Source organism: Neovison vison, chromosome 12, assembly GCF_020171115.1.
Source record: "Neovison vison isolate M4711 chromosome 12, ASM_NN_V1, whole genome shotgun sequence".
NCBI lineage: Eukaryota > Metazoa > Chordata > Mammalia > Carnivora > Mustelidae > Neogale > Neogale vison.
Genome location: NC_058102.1, coordinates 1685755 through 1705308, shown reverse-complemented (window position 1 = coordinate 1705308; position 19554 = coordinate 1685755). Strand labels below are relative to the sequence as shown.

At 64.3% G+C, this 19554-nt stretch overlaps 1 protein-coding gene across 2 annotated transcripts in view; it reads left to right on the top strand.

The window, feature by feature from the left end:
* Positions 1 to 19554, top strand: part of TAFA5 (TAFA chemokine like family member 5) — a 164305-nt gene that overhangs the window by 59549 nt on the left and 85202 nt on the right. The window contains exon 1 of one of the 2 annotated variants that reach the window (XM_044226954.1): positions 11578 to 11682. The exons of the other annotated variant lie outside the window; for it this stretch is intronic. Within the exon in view, the coding sequence (XP_044082889.1) occupies positions 11592 to 11682 (91 nt within the window). The 5' untranslated portion in view covers positions 11578 to 11591. Of the gene's footprint in view, positions 1 to 11577; positions 11683 to 19554 lie in introns of those variants that run through there. 2 annotated transcript variants of the gene reach the window in all.

The window sequence follows — 19554 nt, the reverse complement described above, 5'->3', positions numbered from 1 at the left end:
GCTGCCCTCCCCCACCCAGGGACAAAGGAAGGTCGCAGGGAGGAGGACGAAGAGAGACTTGGTTGCCGGTGGGTGCGGCCGCATAGGGAGGATGGGGCAGCCGAGCTGTGCAGGGGCATCCCCGTCCCTGGCGGGCACATGTTTGACTCTCTTGTGGGTCCCGAGCTGGACGTGGGGCCACACTGGGGACACTGCTGGCCTCCAACCAAGCCCGGAGCCGTTGGGCTGCTGGCGGGGCAACTGGGCTTCCCGGTGGCTGGCCCAGAGCTGAGGGTCCAGGTCCGATGGCCACGGCCACGTTCAGCCTGACCACTGTCCATTGTCCATTTGTGCGGTCAGACCCTCCCTGATGCGGACTTGGGGAGGTCCCAGCCATGGGCCACGGTGAGGCTGTGGGCAGGTGTCACTGAGCTTTGCGGGAGCAGGTTGTGGCTATGCAGGGCGTGGGCACCCCAGGCTTCCCCCTCCCTCTCCAGGGGCTGCAGAAAGCCAGCAGGCCAGCCCTGTGGGGGCCGGGCCTCGGAAGTCCGAAGGGAAGGTCACGGTCCAGGGAGGAATGTCCTGGGGCGGGTTCCTGCCCACAAGAGCCAGGAGCAGCAGCTGGTGTGTGTCTGCACCAGGGCCACGTCCCGCCCCGAACCACAGCCCCCGCCCCGCCCACAGCCCTCGCCCCGCCCACATTCCCCCGCCCCGCCCACAGCCCCGCCCCGCCCATAGCCCCCAGCTGCAGTGAACCCTTCGGGCTGCTCTGTAGAGGGGAAACTGAGTCTCAGAGCTTAGAGCTCGTGTCCGCAACTATGAGGGGAGTTCGGGGCAGAGAGCGGAAACCTCGGAGACAGAGCCTCTCTTCGCCTGCCACGCTGCCTCCCCAGTGGCTGTGGTGGGATGGATGGAGCGGGGGGAGCCTTGGGGTGGTGGGGTGGGCTTGGAGCAGGAACCAGATCCTGCCGGCTGGAGCTTCCCCGGAGGCCACAGCCACGGCCAGGGGCAGGTGGGAGAGGCCCTCCAGCCCCCACACGGGCACCAGGCTCAGGCATGGGGTGGGCTCCAGGGACATGCGGGCACCTGCTATCGTGGGCCCCTGGAGTGCACAGCTGGGGGGCGCTCCTTGGGCGCTGATAGAGCAGCGGGGACACAGACGTCCCCGGATCCAGACCTGGGGCTGGATGGACGGAGCATGTTCCAGTCCCCACAGGGGCGTACGGACACCCCATTCCAGCCTCAAAGGCACGTGACTGTCCATCCAGCGACACTAAAGAAATGTTCAGAAGCCGCAGCCGCAGCCCCCGACCCTTCACTACGTCCTGACTGCCCAGCTCCACCGGCCTGGTGGTGCCCACTTTCCGCAGAAGCTGGCATCTCCTCCCTCGGACGGAGGCCCTTCTGCGCCTTGTCATTTCCAGGCCTGCCCCTCTGGAAGCCCCCGGCCACGTTAGACCCCTGTCTTGCCCGTCCCACCCTCAACCCCGTGCTCAGCTCTCAGCAACCCATGCTGGCCGGATCCCAGCTGGGCCGGCCCGGTGGGGCAGGGGACGCTGGGAGCCGCGTCCTTCTCCTCCACGTGGGCTCGGGGCTGTGGGGCTGCGTCCTGCCACCTGAGGGCTCCGCAGGCCCCTGAGGCCCACAGGAGGCACGGCAGGTACACGTCTGTCTCAGAGGACCGGGGGCCACTCCTAGGCTCACCAGGACGCACTTTCCGAAGACAGCCCACTCTGAGCACACGCGGTGCGAGCCCAGGGCCGTGGGAGCTGAGGCGCCGAGACAGGATAAGAATTTGCAGAAGGGGCTCACGGTGACCGTGGGGAGGGCCCGGGCTATGCCTCAGATGCTGCTGTATTGGTGGGTGGGGCCCTGGGTGGCCGGCCTGGGGGGCGTGGCTGCTCCTCCCCAAGGTGTGCAGGCCCCTCCTCCCTCCCCCCTCTTCCTCCTTTTCTTCCTCGTCTCCTGATCTGGCAGAGCCCCAGGCCAGGGCAGCCGTGAGGACACAGGAGGGGACGCTGCCGTGGATGGGGTGGCCCAGCAGGATGAGGGTTTAGCCGGGGATTCCTGGCTGAGCCCAGCGGGAACCGGAAGACCTGGGTGTGAGTTGAGAGATCCGTGTGCCGCAGGGCAGGAAGACGAGGCTGGTGAGGGCCGAGGGCCGGTCCAGGGCCGTGAGTGCCAGAGGGAGGAGATTCAGCCTGAGCTGGTGGCCAACCAGAAGTCTGGCCTGGATGTTCTGTGGGTGCGGGAGGGGCACAGAGGACTGACAGTAAAAACTCTAGGCTGGCCGGTGTGTGCTCAAGGTGTGGCCGAGCCCTCGGGACCGGGCTGGTCTCTGCTATCCTGCAGGAGATCTGGGCTCACCCTCCCGGCACCCCCGGCCCAAAGCCTCAGTTTCCCCTCCGCCCGCCCTCAGCCAGTGGCCTTTCCCTTCTACACTCTCTTGGTCTCCACCCCTCCCCGCGTTCTGCCCCCCTTTCTTCCCTCCTTCCTTCCGTCCGCTCCGGACAAGGGACCTGAATGCATTCACCCTGGGTATAAAGGTCTGACGACCACTCAGAGCGAGGCCTGCCCGGGAATTTGCCGTTTGTGAAGATCCAAGCCTTGAGCCCAGACAGAGATGCCATTTCGGGGTGATTCCAGATGAAGGCTGCTGGGGGTGTCCCGGAAACTGTGCCCCAGAGATCGCCCTGGAGGGAGACGTGGTGTCTTCTGTGCACACCAGGGAGAGGAACGAAGATCGTGCTGGCTGGGGGGCCGCGGAAGCAGCGCGCTCTGCCCGATTAGCTCTAACCCGCTAACCCCGACCACTGGTGAGGGACTGGGGGCTGCTGAGAGAGCGAGAACAGGCCGAGGTTCCAGAGTCGGCAGCACGGGGTGGGCCCTGGCGCGGGGTCCTGCCACCGGGAGTCCTCCCCCTCCTCTCTAGCCCTCGCTGCCCTGGCTGCCCACCGACCGCCGACTCCTCCCGTCCCCATGACCCTCTTCTGTCTTCACTGTGCCGCAGCAAGCGCTCCCCTCCTGCCCGGGGTGGGGGTCCCTCCCGCCTGCCCCCCAGGGCACGTGAGCACTCACACGGGCTGCTGCGCCCTCCACGGCTCGGTGTCTCTGTGGGACGGGCCAGTTTGGGAAGGACCCAGGGTGCTCGGCTCCGGGATGAGGTCATAGCCACCAGAGGAGCCGTGGTCTGGAGGGACCGGTGGGCCTATGGCTGTGCTCGGTGGGGGCACCAACCCCTGCTTCAGAGGAGCGTGGGGGCTGCAGCCGCCGAGTTCGTGGTACCTGCGGGGCTGGCCCAGCCCCCACTCCTGCGGGCGGGACGGACAGGACGGGCGTGAGGCCGGGGTCCACTCGCGTCCAGCCAGGACAGGGCCACCAGCATGATTCTGGGTCTGAAGAATCCCTTGGCCTCCCGGTCAGCGACCCCACCCTGACCACGGGCCCGGGAGGCAGCCCTCCGGCTGGGATCCAGTGCAAGATTCCAGCCCGGTTCCTCAGAAACAGCGGCTTTAGAGGGAGTTTCTTGTCCTTTCAATACGGAAAGAATAACAACAACTACTGGCTTCCTGAAGTCCAGCCCAGCCGGGAGGCTTTCCAGATGGTGAAACAGAATTTAAAATAAAAAAGCTGGGACCCTCCCCTCCCCTTCCCCACGAAGCCCACATTGCGCCGCCAGCCTGAGGGTGCAGGGCCCGGTGCACACGTCCAGGGTGTGTGTGCGGAGGAAGCAGGGGTCTGTGCGAGGGTGTGTGTCACTGATGGGGACAAGCCTGCCTTGGACACTGGAGGCTTTAAGGAAGAGCTCGGTCCCCAGGAACACGTGTCCTTCCTTTAGAACCCGCTGCAGTGTGGATCTCCAGGGGTAGTGTGTGCGCCTGCACACACGTGTGGACACACGCACACATGTCCACAGACTGCACATGCGCGCATGCACACCCACACAGGTGTGCGCGCACACGTATCCGCGCACACACACGTGTACACACACCAACCCACACACGTGCACGCACACGTGCACAGGTGCAAAAAGTGTGCACACACGGACACACGCCCACATGCACACATACCCCACGTACTCACGCAGCACACGGCTGCAAGCATGATACAAACACGGGCACACACATGTGAGCACACACACACTGGCACACAGAACCAACAGTGTCCATTCTGTCTGTGGTTATATGGTCGTTCCTGTGCACCTGTCCTCACCTTTTTCCTGAGGGTGGGGTCACACGTGTCACACGTCCCCCTCTGTCCCCAGTGACGTGTGTGCTTCTGCCGAGTGGGTCACATGCACCTGCTGCATGGGTTCAACATGGCGCCCGAGCATGACCTCGAACGCCCCGGCGCATGTTTGTGTCGATGGCATCGGTGCCACAGGGGCCCCGTACGTGCGTCATACGTCTCACATGTGCGCTTTGTGTCCGTCCCCCGCGTGTAGTGCCCGCACCTGTCACACACGCCGCGTGACTCACATGCGCCCCTGCTGTGCGCATTACACGCCCTCCCATAGCTCTGCGCCCGTCCTCTGTGTGGACAGCCGTGCAGGGCCCACGTGTCCCGGCGTAGCTCCGCGCATGCTCCCTGCGCCCGCAAGCTGGACGAGCGCGCGGTTTGCCCCTGCCCAGCAACGGTGACCCATGGGCTCACGGGTCCCTGCCGGGTGCCTCTCGCTGGGTCTGCTGGGTGTGCGGGAGCCGGCCACGGGCCCTGCCGCGGGACTCCTGGCGTGGGGTGCTGGCAGCGGGGCTCCTTCCAGGTGCTCACAGCCTCTCCGGGCCTGTGTTTCCTTTCCGTGCACCCAGACCTTACCCTCAGCCCCAGACTCTTGGCCCGAGCTGTCCGCTCCCACCTCCCGCGTCTTCTAGCCAGCACACACTTGGCTTGTTGGAAACCCAACACCCATCGGCACTCCTGGCTCCACAGCAGGCTTCGGGTTCCTCCACCCCACCTCCCGCAGCCAGGCCGCCCACAGATCTTGCTGACCGGCCCTAAGTCAGGGCCCAGGTCTCCTGTCCTGCTGCCTCCCACTGCTCTGCGTTACGCGCAGCCGCGGTACACAGGCCTCGCTGCTCCCTCAGCAGTGCCCCAGACAGTGCCCTGTTCTCTTGGGAACCCCGCGATGGCCCCACTCATGGCCAGAGCTGCAGGTGTGGCCCGTGTTGCTGAGCCGCAGGCAGAGGCGGCTTTCCCAAGTGTCTCGTGGTGGTGAGCCTGGTTGCGGCCCAGGTGATGTGGCGGAGCCCGGCATTCCTGCATGGTGGCCTGTCCTCCCTGCCTGTCCTGTCCTTGCTAACCCTTCGGACTCCCCTCCTCGCTCGAGCATGCTCTGCACAAACACGTGTAGCCATAGGGTTTGGACGTGGCCGTGTGGTCTGGGAGGCTTTCTTTTTTGCAGTCTCTGGGATGGCTTTTCTGTCCTTGGATGGAGCCTCCCAAGGACACTGGGAGTGTGGTTGGAATCAAGGTATCAAGGTGTCCTTGGAGGGCAGGACGGCCCTGCCTCAGCAGATAAGCCTTGTTCTTCTGGCTGCTGTGCCTGAGGCTTCCATGGAAACTCTGCTCTGGGCTTCCCAGGGTCAGGTCCTGCCTGTCTGTTGCGTTCACTCTTCTTGTTGATGGGGCTGGGTCTCACAGAGGGACACACAGATGCACACTGACCCACACAGGAGCCATGGTGGTGGCTTCCAGCCGTATCCACAAGCCCTTGCTCTGATCCGGGGATGGGGAGCACACAGCACAGGGGGCTTGAGGTTCCCCTCCAGGTGTTCCCAAGGACACTGTCCTTCTCCCCATCCTGTTCCCATTCTACTCTGTACCTTGTTCTGGGCCTTCCAGGGACATCTGTAGGCCCTGGAGTCTATGCTGGGTTTGCCCCAATGCCCTGATCCCCAGCCACCCCCCACAAATGGCTTCTTGTGCCCAAAGCCTTGCAACGATGTGGTCTTCTGGGTCAGCATGTTGGCCTGACCACTGCTCCTGTCCCCAAATTCCGGACTCAAGCTGTCCACCCCCTACGTCTACCAGGTAGCTCTCTACCTCCTGCTTCTGCCGTCTTCCTCTCTCTGATGATGCCACCTTGACTCCTCTCCACTGAGATGACTTTTCCCCATTAACCAAGACCAAGGTCCCACCCCGTCTACTCTCATGCCTTTGCTACTAGAAAGTGTGTGAATTTGCATCACAGAACCAGGCCGCAGATGGATATGGGCCCACGCCTACCGAGGGATGTGGGTACCATTACCTGACTCTCTTTGACACATGCTAGCGGCTACATTATGTGGATAGAACACACTCCGTGTTATCTATGGGACACTAGGTTTCCTCAAATCACAGAACATCGCATGATCTGCAAGTTAAAAAAAATATTCAAGTTAACAGATGAAGGTTCAAAATGAAAAACAAGATTCTACCTCCCTGACCCTTTCCCCAGGAATAAAACTGCTCGTAGTGTACTCTTTCTCCATTCTGGTCTTTCCACTCTAATGTTTACTTACTTCTTTTTACCTGACCTTCTGACGTTAGGTACATACTGACACCTGGTGACTCATCACCACTGACCGGCACTTGCCTTCTGCATTCTGAGCAGTGAAGAAGGCGCAAAGCCCACTCTCCATTTTAACTTTCCACCTAACTTTTCCACATAATTGTAAAGAATGAAGATAGAAGAATTCCTACTTATCTTTCTACTCTACGTAATTTCCTGAGCTTTATCAGCACCTTTATTTTAAAACTTGGAAATGAAAACATGGCAGTTACAGCACTGCACCCCACATTTTATGCAGAGCCCAGACTTGTGGCTCGCTCTTGGAGAAAGGGTTTACTGTGAAGGTTTTTTACCAGCAGAAGGAGGTTCTTGCCCGTGCGAGGGCAGAGTGTGTCTGTATGCATATTCTTTACACTTTATTGTACTTCTGAAGAGTCCCAGAGGCTGCCTTCTCCTTGATCCCGTATTCCCACATCCCGTTTCTGGATTCCCTTGGCTGCTGGAGTGTCATCCTGGGCCAGCTTTTTGTTTGGAGTCCGACACTGGGAAGCTGAACTTCCAAATGCCCATCAGTGGTTCTCTGTGTGGACAGTTCAGCTGGGTATAAAAATTCCATACGAGGTTCTCTTTTCCCGCCTGAACTTAAAGAGCCTGCTCCCATAGCACCCAGAAGCCAGGGCTGCTAACAAGTCATTGATTGCTGTCGGTGTTATTTTCATTCTGCCCAATTTTGAGGGCTTCTTGCATTTCTCGGGTCTGCCCCCCATTTGGATCTGTTCAGACTTTGGGGACCCCTGTTATGTGAGATACGTGTTCATTTTTTGACTGTTTCTCCTCTCTGTTGCCTTTATTTTGCTCCTGTAGAATTTCTAGTGAGGGGAAGGTTGGCACCCAGGATAGACCCCGCGTGCGTCCACGTTCACCTACCTTCTCATGGCTCTTTCCCCTTGCGCGTTGTTCTGGGACACAGCTTTGACATGTTTTCCGCACCCTGGTCTTCAGCAATGCCCCATAGCCTAAGATTGTTTAGCACATGGATTTCCAGACGTCCTTCCTGCTCTCTGTTTCCTTTTCTGCACAGTAGCTTGAATGACGCTACTTAGAATGACCATTGCACTTTCACTTTTTCCTGAATCACTTCTGATCTCTGCCACTTCATCGTCTGATGTAGTGTCCTTTCTCTTCATGCCACTGCCTTTCAGCAGCTACGGTCCTGGTCCTGCCTGCCCACCAGGTCCCCCTCTGTCTAGAAATAAAGTCTGAGGTGTGTGCAGTGACTGGCCACCTCTCCCTGGTGGAGCCCAGCAGGCTTCTTGCTTGACTGGGAGGTTCTGGGGTGGAGGGTGTTTCCCAGTCCTGTTTGTGTAATCTGGGGAAGTCACCGGGACCCTTCTCAGAATACCATGGAAATATGTAAGAATACCTAGAAAACCAATTATATCGACACGAGTTTTACCAAATGTAGGAAAGTGGATTTTGATATAGTCGTACGTTTGCTTTATTAAAACTTTACGTACAAATGTCTGGCAGTGGGACAACTGTAATTGGAAGTCAGGGTGAACATAAACGCTATTTTGCAATATTTCGAGAGCTGTAATGCGATACGAAGATCACTATGATTTCTGTTAGTGGCAGAATGACAGTTTTACCTAAACTATTGTGTTTCCTGCCTACGTGCCCAATGGAAGGTAATGCCAGTTGTAAGTTAGAGAGACACATTCAACAAAATGCACACTTTATCCATCCAGGGTCTTATGCCTTTGGCACTCCGGGGGACCCTCCCCAGGTGGAGGCCAGCTCTCTGTTTGGACAGCACTCCCCTCTCACAGGCCTGAACTAAATTTGTCTGACACCAGCTGTGTGTGATGGGGGAGCAGGCGACAAACCAACCCCATGCTTTGGAAATGCAGCCCTTCCCGGTGAGTGTCCGCTTGGTGAGCGCGTGCCCTGTCCCTTGGATGCACTACGTCCTCCTTTGTCAACACGGGGGCTGGTGGTGGAGGCCCTGGGCACCCTTCCGGCAGCTCCAACTGCAGCCCCTTTCCCGCAGCCGCTGGTTCCAGAATTTCTCAGCTTTCTGGACTACAGATCGTTCTTGTTCTTGATTCCAACACCATTATGGTTTTATTGTTTCTGAAAATGTCTTTGTGGTCAGAACTGGATATCTCCTTCCTAGGTCTGCATGGGGCCTCGCACTGTCCTTCTGAACAGACTTTCCTGGGGCACCACGGGCCTCCATGATATGCACTGTTAACCAGCCCTGATGGGCGCCAGCCACAGGATCCCCCTTGCCTCCTCTATGGGTACAAGCAATGCCACGTCCATTCACTGGTGGAAGTTCTCAGTACCCAGAGGAGGACGGTGCTCTGAGGGTCCCCACGGCTGGACACACAGGCCTTCCTGTTCTACCCATTGGGCGTAAATGCCTGCGTGCTTCTCTTTATGAACTTTTTTTTTCTTCAATTCCCTTTACAGAAGGAGCCTCCAAATGGTTAGGTTTTTAAAGTTCCCCCGGCGAATTTAAAATATTTCTCAATTTCCAAAATTTCAAATAATACACACTTGGTCGGGAACACAGAGGATGTGAGAGGTGGGCTCTGCTTCCCAATGGAGGTCCCTTTGGGGTCCCAGGTGTGCATGTAAAATAAGCACCCCGGTGACCCTCACGCCTTTCTGGAGTGGACTGCTCTGCTCCGTGTGAGGGATGAAGGCAATGACCTTGGTGGAGGTCAGGCTGTGCACAGTAGGGAGGGCGGTTCCCCACGTGATTGCTACAGGGAGGGCATCATAGGACAGTGTCTCAGGGGTGAAGGCAGACGTGCCGGACAGGAGACAGGGCTCTGAGATGGGGCTGGCAAACACCAGCCCTGTCTGAGGTCCCGAGTCCCTGGCTGGGGTGAGACAGAGCCACTTCTCCCCAGGGGAGGGTCTGGACTGGCGTTCTTTCGCCAATGGCTTCAGGGAAGGGTGGGGGGCTTGAGGAATGACACCCCCGCAGGTGCGCGATTGACTGTCAGGCAGCTTCTCTGATCAGGCCAGCCCAGTGGCCTAGAGGGAGGCAGACAGGAGCAAGTCAGGCTCTTGTCCTGGCCTGCTCTATATCGGAGCGGCGGACCTGCCATCAGCGCCCCTGCCTGCCTCCGTGGACTCCAGGTTCCCCACATGGACACTCGGGCTAGACTTAGCTGACCTCTAGGAGCCCCTTCCAGGTCTGGTCTTTCCCTACCCAGTACACAGATGTCTGGGCAGGAAGAAAACAGCCTTCACGTGAGCCCTGCATTGCCTCCAGGCCTACCTCCTACTCAAAAGGACGCTCTGCCCTGGGGAGGTCCTTGCCCCCCACACACCTTGAACAGGGCACTGGATCCGCATCCAAAGCTCTTTGCTGGGCACTTCATTTCTGTTCAGGCAAAAGTGCCTGGAGGCCCACCCCACTGGCCTCCCAGTGCCACTCTGAACCGGACACGGATGCTCCTGGCCCAGGGCACGGGGGTGTGAGGAAAATCGGCCAGAGAGAAATACTGGCCCTGCCTAGAGGCAGGAGGACGGTGCCCGCTGTTCCATCCAGAGCGGTCCCGGGCATCCACTGTGCGCCCACGCGCTCCAGCGCCTCACGGCTGGCCTGGAGGCTCTCCCGTACCCGGCCCCGACCGTGGTGTGTTTGTGCGCGTGTGTGTGTCTCCGGGCAGAGGTGCCGTTTATTCAGAAGCCGCCGTGGGTCATCCCTGGGCCGCCCTGAGGTCTCGGTCCGGGTCCTCCCCGCGCCGCCGCGGGCCACGGGGTGCGAGGGGGCTGGGCGCGCTGAAGGCCGCCAGCCCAGCTCCGGCGCCCGCCGCGGAGGCTCTGCAGTGAGGCCCCTGCGCACCTAGGTGGAGCCCGACCCGCGGTTTTCGGCTGGACAGGCCCCGCCTGACCCGCCGGCGCGCCAGGCGGGGGCGCTGCAGGGCGGCGGGGGGTCCCCCGGGTCCCCTGCGCGGCCCAGTGCGCATCGGCGGCTCCGCGGACCGGGCGGAGCGCAGACGGCGGCGGCGCGGGCCGGAGCCCGAGCGCCGCGCGGGCCGCCTCCCCAAAAGGGGCCCAGCGAGCGAGCGAGCGGGCGCGCGCCGCCGGGCCGGAGCAGCGGCTTCCCGCGGGCGGCGAGGCGCGCAGCGTCGCGGGCCCCACCTGTCGGCGCGGCCGCCGCCGCCACCGGCACCAGCGCCGGCCCCGCCACCGGCCCTGCTCCCGGCCCCGGGCCCGGCCCCGGCCCCGGCCCCGGCCCCGGCCCCGGCAGCGCCGACCAGCGCGGGCGGCCCGCGGGAGCGCCGGCCCGGGCCTCGTCCGACCGCAGCGGCGGAGGCGCGGGCTCCGGGGAGCGCGGAGGCCGGCCCCGTCCGGGGGCGACCGGCCCGCCAGCCCCGGGCCGCGCAAGTTGGATCTCGGCGGGCTCGGCCCAGCCCCGGCGGCGGCGATGGTGCGGCAGCCCCGCGCCCTGCGCGCAGCCCCGGCCCCGAGTCCGGCTCTCCGCGGCGGCGGCGCGGCCCCCTGAGCCCCGGCCGGAGCGAGCGCGGCGGCGGAGGCGGAGGCGAAGGCGGAGGAGGAGGAAGAGGAGGAAGAGGAGGAGGAGGAGGAAGAGGAGGAGGAGGAGGAGGAGGAGGAGGGGAGGCAGGAGGCGGCGAGCGGCGGCGGAGGGCCCGGGGCGCGCAGGACCCCCCCGCGCCGCCGGCCGTTGCGCAATCCGCGGCCCGCCGTCCGGGCCCTGCGGGCGGCGCGGCTCCGGGGGCGGCGGCGGGGCTGATTCATGGGGCCGCGGCGGCCGCCCCCCCGCGCCCGGGCCCCCGGCGCCCCGCAGCCCGCGATGGTGGCCGAGTGGCCGGAGCGGCGGGCGCCGCGGCCGGAGACTTTCTGCTAACCTCCCCGCCCCGCCGCTCCTCCCCAGCGCCCCCCGCCCCTCCCCTCCCCCTGCCCGAAAGACGCGCATCGCCGCCCGGAGTGGCGCCTCCAGTCGCGGCGGCCGCGGCGGTGGCGGCGGATGGGGGGCGCGAGCGGGCGGCCGCGGCGGCTGCACCCGGCGGGGCGCTGATGCGGCGCCTGAACCTTCGCTGCGCGACTTCGGGGGCGTCGGCCGAGTGGGCACTCCGCGATGCAGCTCCTGAAGGCGCTCTGGGCACTCGCGGGGGCCGCGCTCTGCTGCTTCCTGGTCCTGGTGATCCACGCGCAGTTCCTCAAAGAAGGTAATTGTCCCCGGCGCGGACCGGTCCCCGGACGCTGTCCCCGCGGCACGTTCCTCCGCCGCCCGCGCCGGGCTCGCCGAGCGCCACTGCGGGCCGGGAGCCCCGGCGCGGACCTTCCCGCGCGCGGCCCTTCGGGGCTCACCCGCCGCGCGGGGCGGGCACGGGGACCTCGGCTCCCTCGCGCCGCCCGGAGCCCCAGCCCTCGCTGAGGCTGCGGCGCCGGCCCCTGCCCCACACGGCCCGGCTGGCAGCGGCGCTCGCCCGCTCTCCGCGGGCTCTCGGTAGATGGCACCCGCGCTCCACGCTGGCGCGCCGGGCGGGCGCGGGGCCGGGGGATCGGCGAGGGCCGGGGCGGGAGGCCTGAGCGCAGCGCAACGTTCCCCAGGCTGCCTTCCTGGGCCGAACCAGGGACCTGCCGGCTGGGGGAGCGGGGACGTGGCCGGCAGAGTGCGCGGCCCCCGGCCCTGCGGGAGTATGCTGGAGCGTACAGCTCCTGCATCCGGTTCTTGGGACTTGGTTTAGGCGAGACTTGGTGGTTGGTCCCTTTGTGCCTGGAGGGTTCTTTGGGACAGGGGAGCCTTTCACCCCGGGTCCTAATAGGGTTGGGTGGGCACTCCTGGAAACTTCCTGGCCCAGGAGCAGGGCTGTCCTGCAGCTGTCCTGGGACAGCCCAGGCTCGGTCTTGCCCACCTGGTGGAACAGCAGACCCAGGCACTCCCGCCCTTCCCAGTTGCACGCACTGCCCACGCCTGTCGGGTGCCCTTGCCCTCAGGCACCTTGCCACCAGCGTTGCTTGGCGCTCCCCCGGCCAGCAGGGAGCGGGAAGCACAGGCAGCAGCCGGTGTGGCTGGGTAATGGCAGCAGATCCTCATTAGCTTTGGGTTCTTACAAAGGAAGGATTTGCAACATTCAGCTGCTTCCCTGCCTAATGAGTGAGCTGCTGCTGGCTTCCCAGGGAAGCAGGTAGGTGCGGGAGGCCAGCCCCAGGCCGGGTGACCTCCACTGGCCTATGTCCATTTCCCTCCCTTTAATTTGGGTCCAGGTCCCTAAGGGAGAGGTGGCCGGCCTGGGGCTTGGCTGCAGGTGTGGCCCTGCCCTGAAAGGGCCCACTGAGACCCCCCCCCCGAACTTGGAGGCCAGCTCCCCCCAACACTGGCTCCCTGATCTGCTTCAGGAGTGGGTGGTTCTGCCTTGGGTTGGTCCCAGAGGGCTGGCAAGCCTCCAGAGGGCTGTTGTCAGCCGTGTCCTCTGCTGGGGCGATCCGAGGACCGGCCACGGGTCCCTGGGCAGCTGCGCCTTGTTCAGGTACCCCGTTCCTCACCCTTGCCACGGATCTCTTTTTTTGGGGGGGAGGCATTCGTTGTGGGGAAGGAACGCATGGTAAAGTTTTACTGCCTCTCCCCAAGGTCGAAAGTGCCCGTCTATGCGCGGAGTTTCTGTGATGCAGGGGAGCGTCCCTGATGTCGAAGGTGAGGTTCAACATGCGACTGACGCTGTGGCCCGCTCTGGTCATGAGAGGCTGGGTGCTTCACACTCGCCGTGTGAGAGCTGGCCGGTCCTGGTCTCTTTGGGGGACACTGCCGTCCTCCTGGGGCCTCCAGTCATAAGGACACTTTCATTTAATCAAGAGGCAAGAGCCTCTGTCTCTGGGTGCAGAGAGGCTGGGTGTGGGGCAGGCCAAAGTGGAAGCGAGTCCTCCGGCTCACGGAGGGAAGTATTTGCAGGGACGGGTTCTTGAGAGCCCTTCACAGAGGATCTGGGCGTTGACTTTGATGCAGATACGTACGTGCTGGGGCTCTAGCAGGCGGTCGAGGAGTGGGGACGTAGGCCAGGTGGGGCATGGAGCAGGTGTGTCCTCGGGGGCCCTGTATCTTCCAGACAGACCACGGGAGTGCCAAGATTCATGGAAGTCTGGTTAGCGGGTCTTAAAACGGTGGCCCCAGCTGTTTGGGGATGGGCAGAAGCCTCCCTGTCCTGTGACCTGCCCCTCATGGCCCCTTGGAGGGGCCGCCCCTCCTCGCGCAGGAGACACGGGACTGTTCTGGGTCGGCAAGCCGCTGCACTGGCCCACTGTGCTCCAGCAGCATGCCGGCCAGGGAGGGAGGCGGCGAGGCGGGCCGGCAGGCAGTTGAGACTCGCTGTCTGCCCATGAGGGGGGAAGAGTTGTTTCAGGAGCCGTTTCTACGAGCCTAGGGCTTCAGGGATGAAGAATGGGGGCCCCAGGGAGCCGTTTCTCCACACTTCACCTTTTGTGTGGAGACGCAGGCCACCCTGTGGCCGAGAGGCACCCCCTCTGGCCCGTGAGCCTCCCACCGTTTGGAAAGATGAATAAGGCTGTGACCGGAGAGGGAGGTGCGTTGTGGTTCCCTCACTGCAGCCCCTGCTGGTCCAGCCTTTGTCGGAGCGGGCCTGGCTCCCGCAGCTGGAGGGCCGAAGAGAGCACCCCTGGACGTGCCCCCAGACGTGGCCGTGGCGTGTGCGAGATACGGGGCTGCACTGGGGCCAGGACGGCTCTTTCTCTGCCTGTTCTTCGGGACACCGTGACCCTTCCCCTGCGACGCAGGAGGCCGTGTTTTGCTTCTGAATGCCGCGTGCGCATGGGTGTTGGGGGATCTCGGGACCTTGTTTAAACTGCAGCCGGTCGGCTGGGGGCAGAGGGCCTCTGCGACAGTGAGCCGGGGTCCGGGCAGGCGGGAGCCCTGCCTTTAGCCCCTCGGTTACGTTTGCTCTCAGAACACGGAGGTAAGGAAGCAGCGGGAATCCGAACCAGGCTTCCCACCTCCCTCTCCCGGAGCCTTGCTTGGAGCTCCTCTCCCGCATCTCATGCACTCGACAGATCACGGTCCTGCCCGCAGAAGAGCGGCTTTTGTGCTGATGCTTTGTGCCACAGCAAGACGGACGGAGCGGTAAAGAGAAGCAGTGAGGCGTGAGCGCGGACGCCCAGCCAGGCTGGGCCGCTCGGATGGCAGGCTTCAGGGGCTTTGGGGCGTGCAGGGGGCAGGCGTGGGGTGGGTTTGTTTCTGGAACGTGGACGGGAGGTTGAGGTCCATCTCCATAAATCCTTCTGGTGGCAGGGGAGTGTGTGAGTCGGGTGAGTGCGGTGTCCTGGCCTGTCTTCGGCTCTGGCCGAGCGCTCCGCGGGGACACAGGCACCGGCGGGGTGGCCTCGGTTCCCACACTCCCTGCGCCCTGACCGGCCCGGCGGCTGCTCCGGGCTCCCAGCGAGACGAGTAAACGCGACTGGACGTCCGCACATTTCGTGAGTCAGTGACTCTGAGAGGGAAGGGTGACTGCGAACAGAGGTAGGAAGGGGCGTGCTCGTCCCCGTCTGCACCCCCTCACTGCCCCCCCATTGAGGGCCGCGGCTGTGTGCGAATCGCCGACTGCGGACGTGGTCTCAGGATTAGTCGCCAGCACCGAGCGTCCCCGGGTTTGTGATAGCCGTCAGCTCACTCTAAACAACACGCAGAGAATGAGCATGAACAGTGCATTTCTGAACCTAGGGTTCCGTCGGAAACATTTGTTGAACCTAAAACAGTCCTCTACATCCTAGGCCAGTGCCTGACCCCGAGGCACGAGCGGGCTGGGGGCTGGGGGCTGGCGGGAGACCCCGTGCCTTGGCGAGGGCTTGGGGGGCCCTCAGCGAAGCTCTTGCACGTGGGGCTGCTGGTCCTAGCAGTGCCGGGCCGGGGACTGTGCCCAGGGCCGTTGGAGCCAGCGACACAGGTGCATGTCTGGGCACAAGAGGACCACAGCTGGGGCGCCGAGCACTCTCCTGTGTCCCCATGACCGTGACCTCACCCGAGGCCTGGCGGCTTCTCCCCACGCTCCAGCAGGCTCCTGGAGGGCCCGGCGAGTGCATGTGGCTGTGGGACAGGCAGCGTCGGAAGGCGTTGAAGGGAACCCGCTCCTCTATCATTTACTGTCATTTCTTGGTGACAAAGGATTTAAATAAGACCCACAGTCACCTTCACGGGGTCTCGGGGCTGAGCGTCCGGCAGCGGGAAGCTCAACGCAGAAGACAGAGAATGGAGGTTTCCGGCGGGATGTCACACAGCACACCCTAGGTGGCAGCTGCCGGGGGCCCCACAGCCCGTCCTGGGCCACATGCAGTCCCGTGCGGAGCAACCGAGCGCAGGCTGACTTCCCGCTCCAGCTGTGGACACACGGCGGCCCCTGCCGGCTCTGTTCCGAGCACACGTGGGAGAGCCCAGCCGGCCCGTCGGCCCCCCCACTGCAGGGTGCCCACGTCGGGGCGCATGCCCGTCTCTGGGGGCCGCAGGAGTGCGGGGGTGGGGCGGGGCGGCGTATCCCCGATGGCTGGTCGTGTGCGTGAACAGTGAGTACCATGCGGCTGGATCGCCGGAACGTTCCCGTGTGTCTGGGGGTGCGTGAGGCCCTGCGGCGTCTGGAGTCCGCGACGGTCGCCGTGAACCTGGTTCACGGTCCAGCCGTGTGCTCGGGGGGCAGCGCGCTTCTGCGAGGGGCCCAGGACTGGGGCCCAGGGCAGCCGCCCCTTTCCTTCGCGGAGAGCTGACAAGTGTCTACACGGACGTGACGGGTACGGGAGAGCAGCCGGTGCTTGTGCGTCTGCCCCTCACGTGGCTGCCCTTCCCTTGCGAGTTCTCATGCGCGGATGTGGGTGTGTCTCGCACGAACGCTGGTGACCCTGTGGCGGCCCTGACCAGCCGGCCCTCCCGGGAGGTCTTCCTCCCGCGCAACTGAGATCCCTCCCTGACACAGCCTCTCTGGAGGCCGGACGGCACAGCCTCGCCGTGCTCACGCACACGCCCGTGACGCGGACACACGCGCGCACACGCCCGTGACGCGGACACACGCGCGCACGCCCCCGTGGGCCTGCAGCCTCAGCCGACGAGGGGTGGTGGAAGGGGAGGTCTCTGCCGCCCCGTCCCTGACACCTGACGCGGTGCGATGCGGAGGCTCTGGACGGCTCCGCACCTCGCGTGGCCGCATCCCACCTGTGGAAGAGGTGTTTTCACAGAGGGGCCCGGCTGGGTCAGAGGTCAGCGGACAGCCACCAGCGCGAGCGCTCACGTTTCCTTTCTCCATGTGGGCCCCGCCCAGGAGCGGCCCGGGCTCCTTGCACACGCACACGCTCACGCTCACGCTCCTCACACGGCCTGGCTGCCGTCCGTGCGGACGCCATGCCGGAGCCCTGGTTCGCTCACGCTTGTGCACATGACCTTTGGGATTAGGGGACCCGATGGCAAGGTGGCGGCAGGCCGGTCGCTGAACAGCGGCAACGCCGTCCTCTCCTGGGCAGGACGGGAGCGGTTGGAGAAGCTGAAGCTTGCAGCGGCCGTGGGGGCGCCTGACAGCTGGGGCTCCAACCCCACGCCGCGCTCCGGGTGGCCGTGCGGTTTCCACGGGCCGAGCTGATTCGCCGGCACACGTGGGCAGACGACTCCCTGGTTCTGTCAGCCTGGCCGGGTGTGCTCGGGGTGGCTCCGGGGTGGACAGCACACACCCGGCCCAGACCCTCGTAGCGGAAGGGGAGGCCAGCCGACCTCGGCGGCGGCGGCCCTCTGGGTGCCCACACCTGCCTCTGCTCCGTCCACCCCCAGCCCGCGCCCCTCTCAGCAGGTTTTCCGGCCACTCACGGCAGAGGACGGCTCAGCCGTGGTTGCCGGCATCGCCTGGACTCCGGGTCCAGGCTCCTGGGAGTCCCATGGGAAAGGGCAAGGCCTCCCCTCCCCCCTGGGGACGCTGACTGCCGGCCTGCGTCTGCGCCCACCAGGACCGTCTCTCCAGAGGGCGCTTCCCAACAGGAAGGGAGCGTCCGGACCAGCAGAAGGGGAGGCGGTGGCCGAGGGTGGGGACAAGACCCATCCACAAAGGTCCACTGTGGGATCCAGCCAGGACCCTGGGAAAGGGGCCCGGCCCTGAAAGCCCGGTGGGCAGGGATGGCCATGGACGTGGGAAGAGCGCAGGCCTGCTTGCAGCCTGGGCCGACGGCCTGCTCTCCCCGGCGGGGGCCGCCGTCTCTAAGTACACACGGAGAGTCGGGTCCGGGAGTGCCGAGCCCACCTGCTTTTTCTGGCCGCTGCTCGGCTCCCGAGTGCTGGGGACCCTGCGGATGTCCTTCCTGGGGACCCTGCGGACGTGCCTCCGGCAGATGCCCCTGACGCGGACGGCGCGGCTGCAGGCACGAGGGACGCTGGCTGGTGTCGTCCCAGCCTGAGCGAGAGCTGTCGACGCTTTCCGTTCCCCGACGGCCACCTGTGAGGAGCCAGTCCCTCCCTTCCTGGTGCTGGGCGTCGGCTCTGTGGAACGGGAGGTGGGGACAAGTGTCAGCATCTCCCCCGGCAGTCCTGGCCTCTCTGGGTCATTCTGCTTTCCCGCGTCCGCACTGCCTGCAGGGTCGTGCCTTGCTGAGCCCGGGGAAGACGTCGGGGTACATGGATTTTTTCCCTGGTGTGGCGTGTCTCTGAGGCCACTGTGCCCGGTCTGCGTCTGCCGTGCTCGGGTGCGCGACCCTGACGGTGCCTACAGCCTCTTCCAGGCGATCCCTGAGAGCACGGGACCCCGTGGTGCACACGGTTTTGTAGGAACTGAGGGAGGAGGTCCACGCCACGTGTCCCGGCCCCTCCAGGCCTGGCCGAGAGGTCTGAGAACACCTCACCGGGAGCCCCTCTCCAGCCGTCAGAGACTCGGACCACTGCCTGGGCTTGACCGCAGGGGGACGTTGCGGTGACACCATAGCCTGGTCTTGGCCAAGTGACCCCCGTGACTCGGGCGGCAGGCACCTGTGCCCCACGTCCGGCCTGGGTTGTGTGCGCAGGGCAGCCGGGGTGGGAGCCGTCAGTGGCCCACCTCCCATGGGATGGGGCTGCACGGGAGTGGGCGTAGGCCCCCGGGCCGTTTTACCTGGGCTGCGGGGGGGTGTGCGTGTGTTTCCCCTTCGCCTGGCAGGTGTCGAGTTACTTTCAGTTATCTCTGTCGGATTCTCCGTGACCGGTGGAGGGCCGCTGTAGGTCGGAGGCCCTGAGCGCGGTGGGCACGCCGGCTCTCTGGGCGAGAGAGACAGACACGCCCTTGGACTTGTCTCTCTGGCCTTCCCAGCAGTGGGGCCCCAGGCCGTCAGGGCTCATCCCTCCCAAAGCCGCTGAATTGTGGCAGAAGGCCAGGCCGCGTGTCTGGAGCAGCCGCTGTCCCTGTGGGACAAGCACGGGCCTCAGGCACAGGGAGGGTGGCCGTGGCTGCCGGCCTTCACCTGCCCTGTGTGCACCGACCCTCGGTGGGTGGGATGAGGCCTGGTAGGGCCCAGAGCTCCCCTCGGGCGTCTCCGTTTCCCTTCCTGCATGGGAACGCGGGTGTCCATCCTGGAAAGCCGAGCCGAGGTGTGGCCGAGTCCCAGCAGCAGGGGGGCCACGGTGGTCTCAGGGTGGCGTCGTCTTCAAAGCTGCCTGCCCACGAGCCCCCCGCTTGGCGGCACACTCAGGTGAGGCCGCCGGGAGGGAGCTGCCGGGGCCTGTCCCGGGCCTTGGTCTCCTGGCCCGACGGCGGGGTCCTGCAGCTGGCTGTGCCGAGGGGGCTCCCTCTGCCCTGCCCCTTGCTTCCAAGTGCCTCACCCGCTCGGGACCATCAGGTTCAAGGGAGTTGCCCTCTGGGAGGCCGTGCGAGAACCCTGCCAGGACACTGTCCCTGGACCTCCGCCCCAGCCTTGGCCCTGTGGGGTCCAGCCCTATGTATTAGAGGACACTGTTCTGCCTTTGGGGTGCCTGGGTGCCTTGGGGGGCTAAGCGTCCGACGCTTGGTCTCAGCTCATGTCTGGGTCTCAGGGTCATGAGTTCAAGCCCTGCATTGGGTTCCTTGTTGGGCATGGGGCTTACTGGGAAGGAAGGAAGGAAG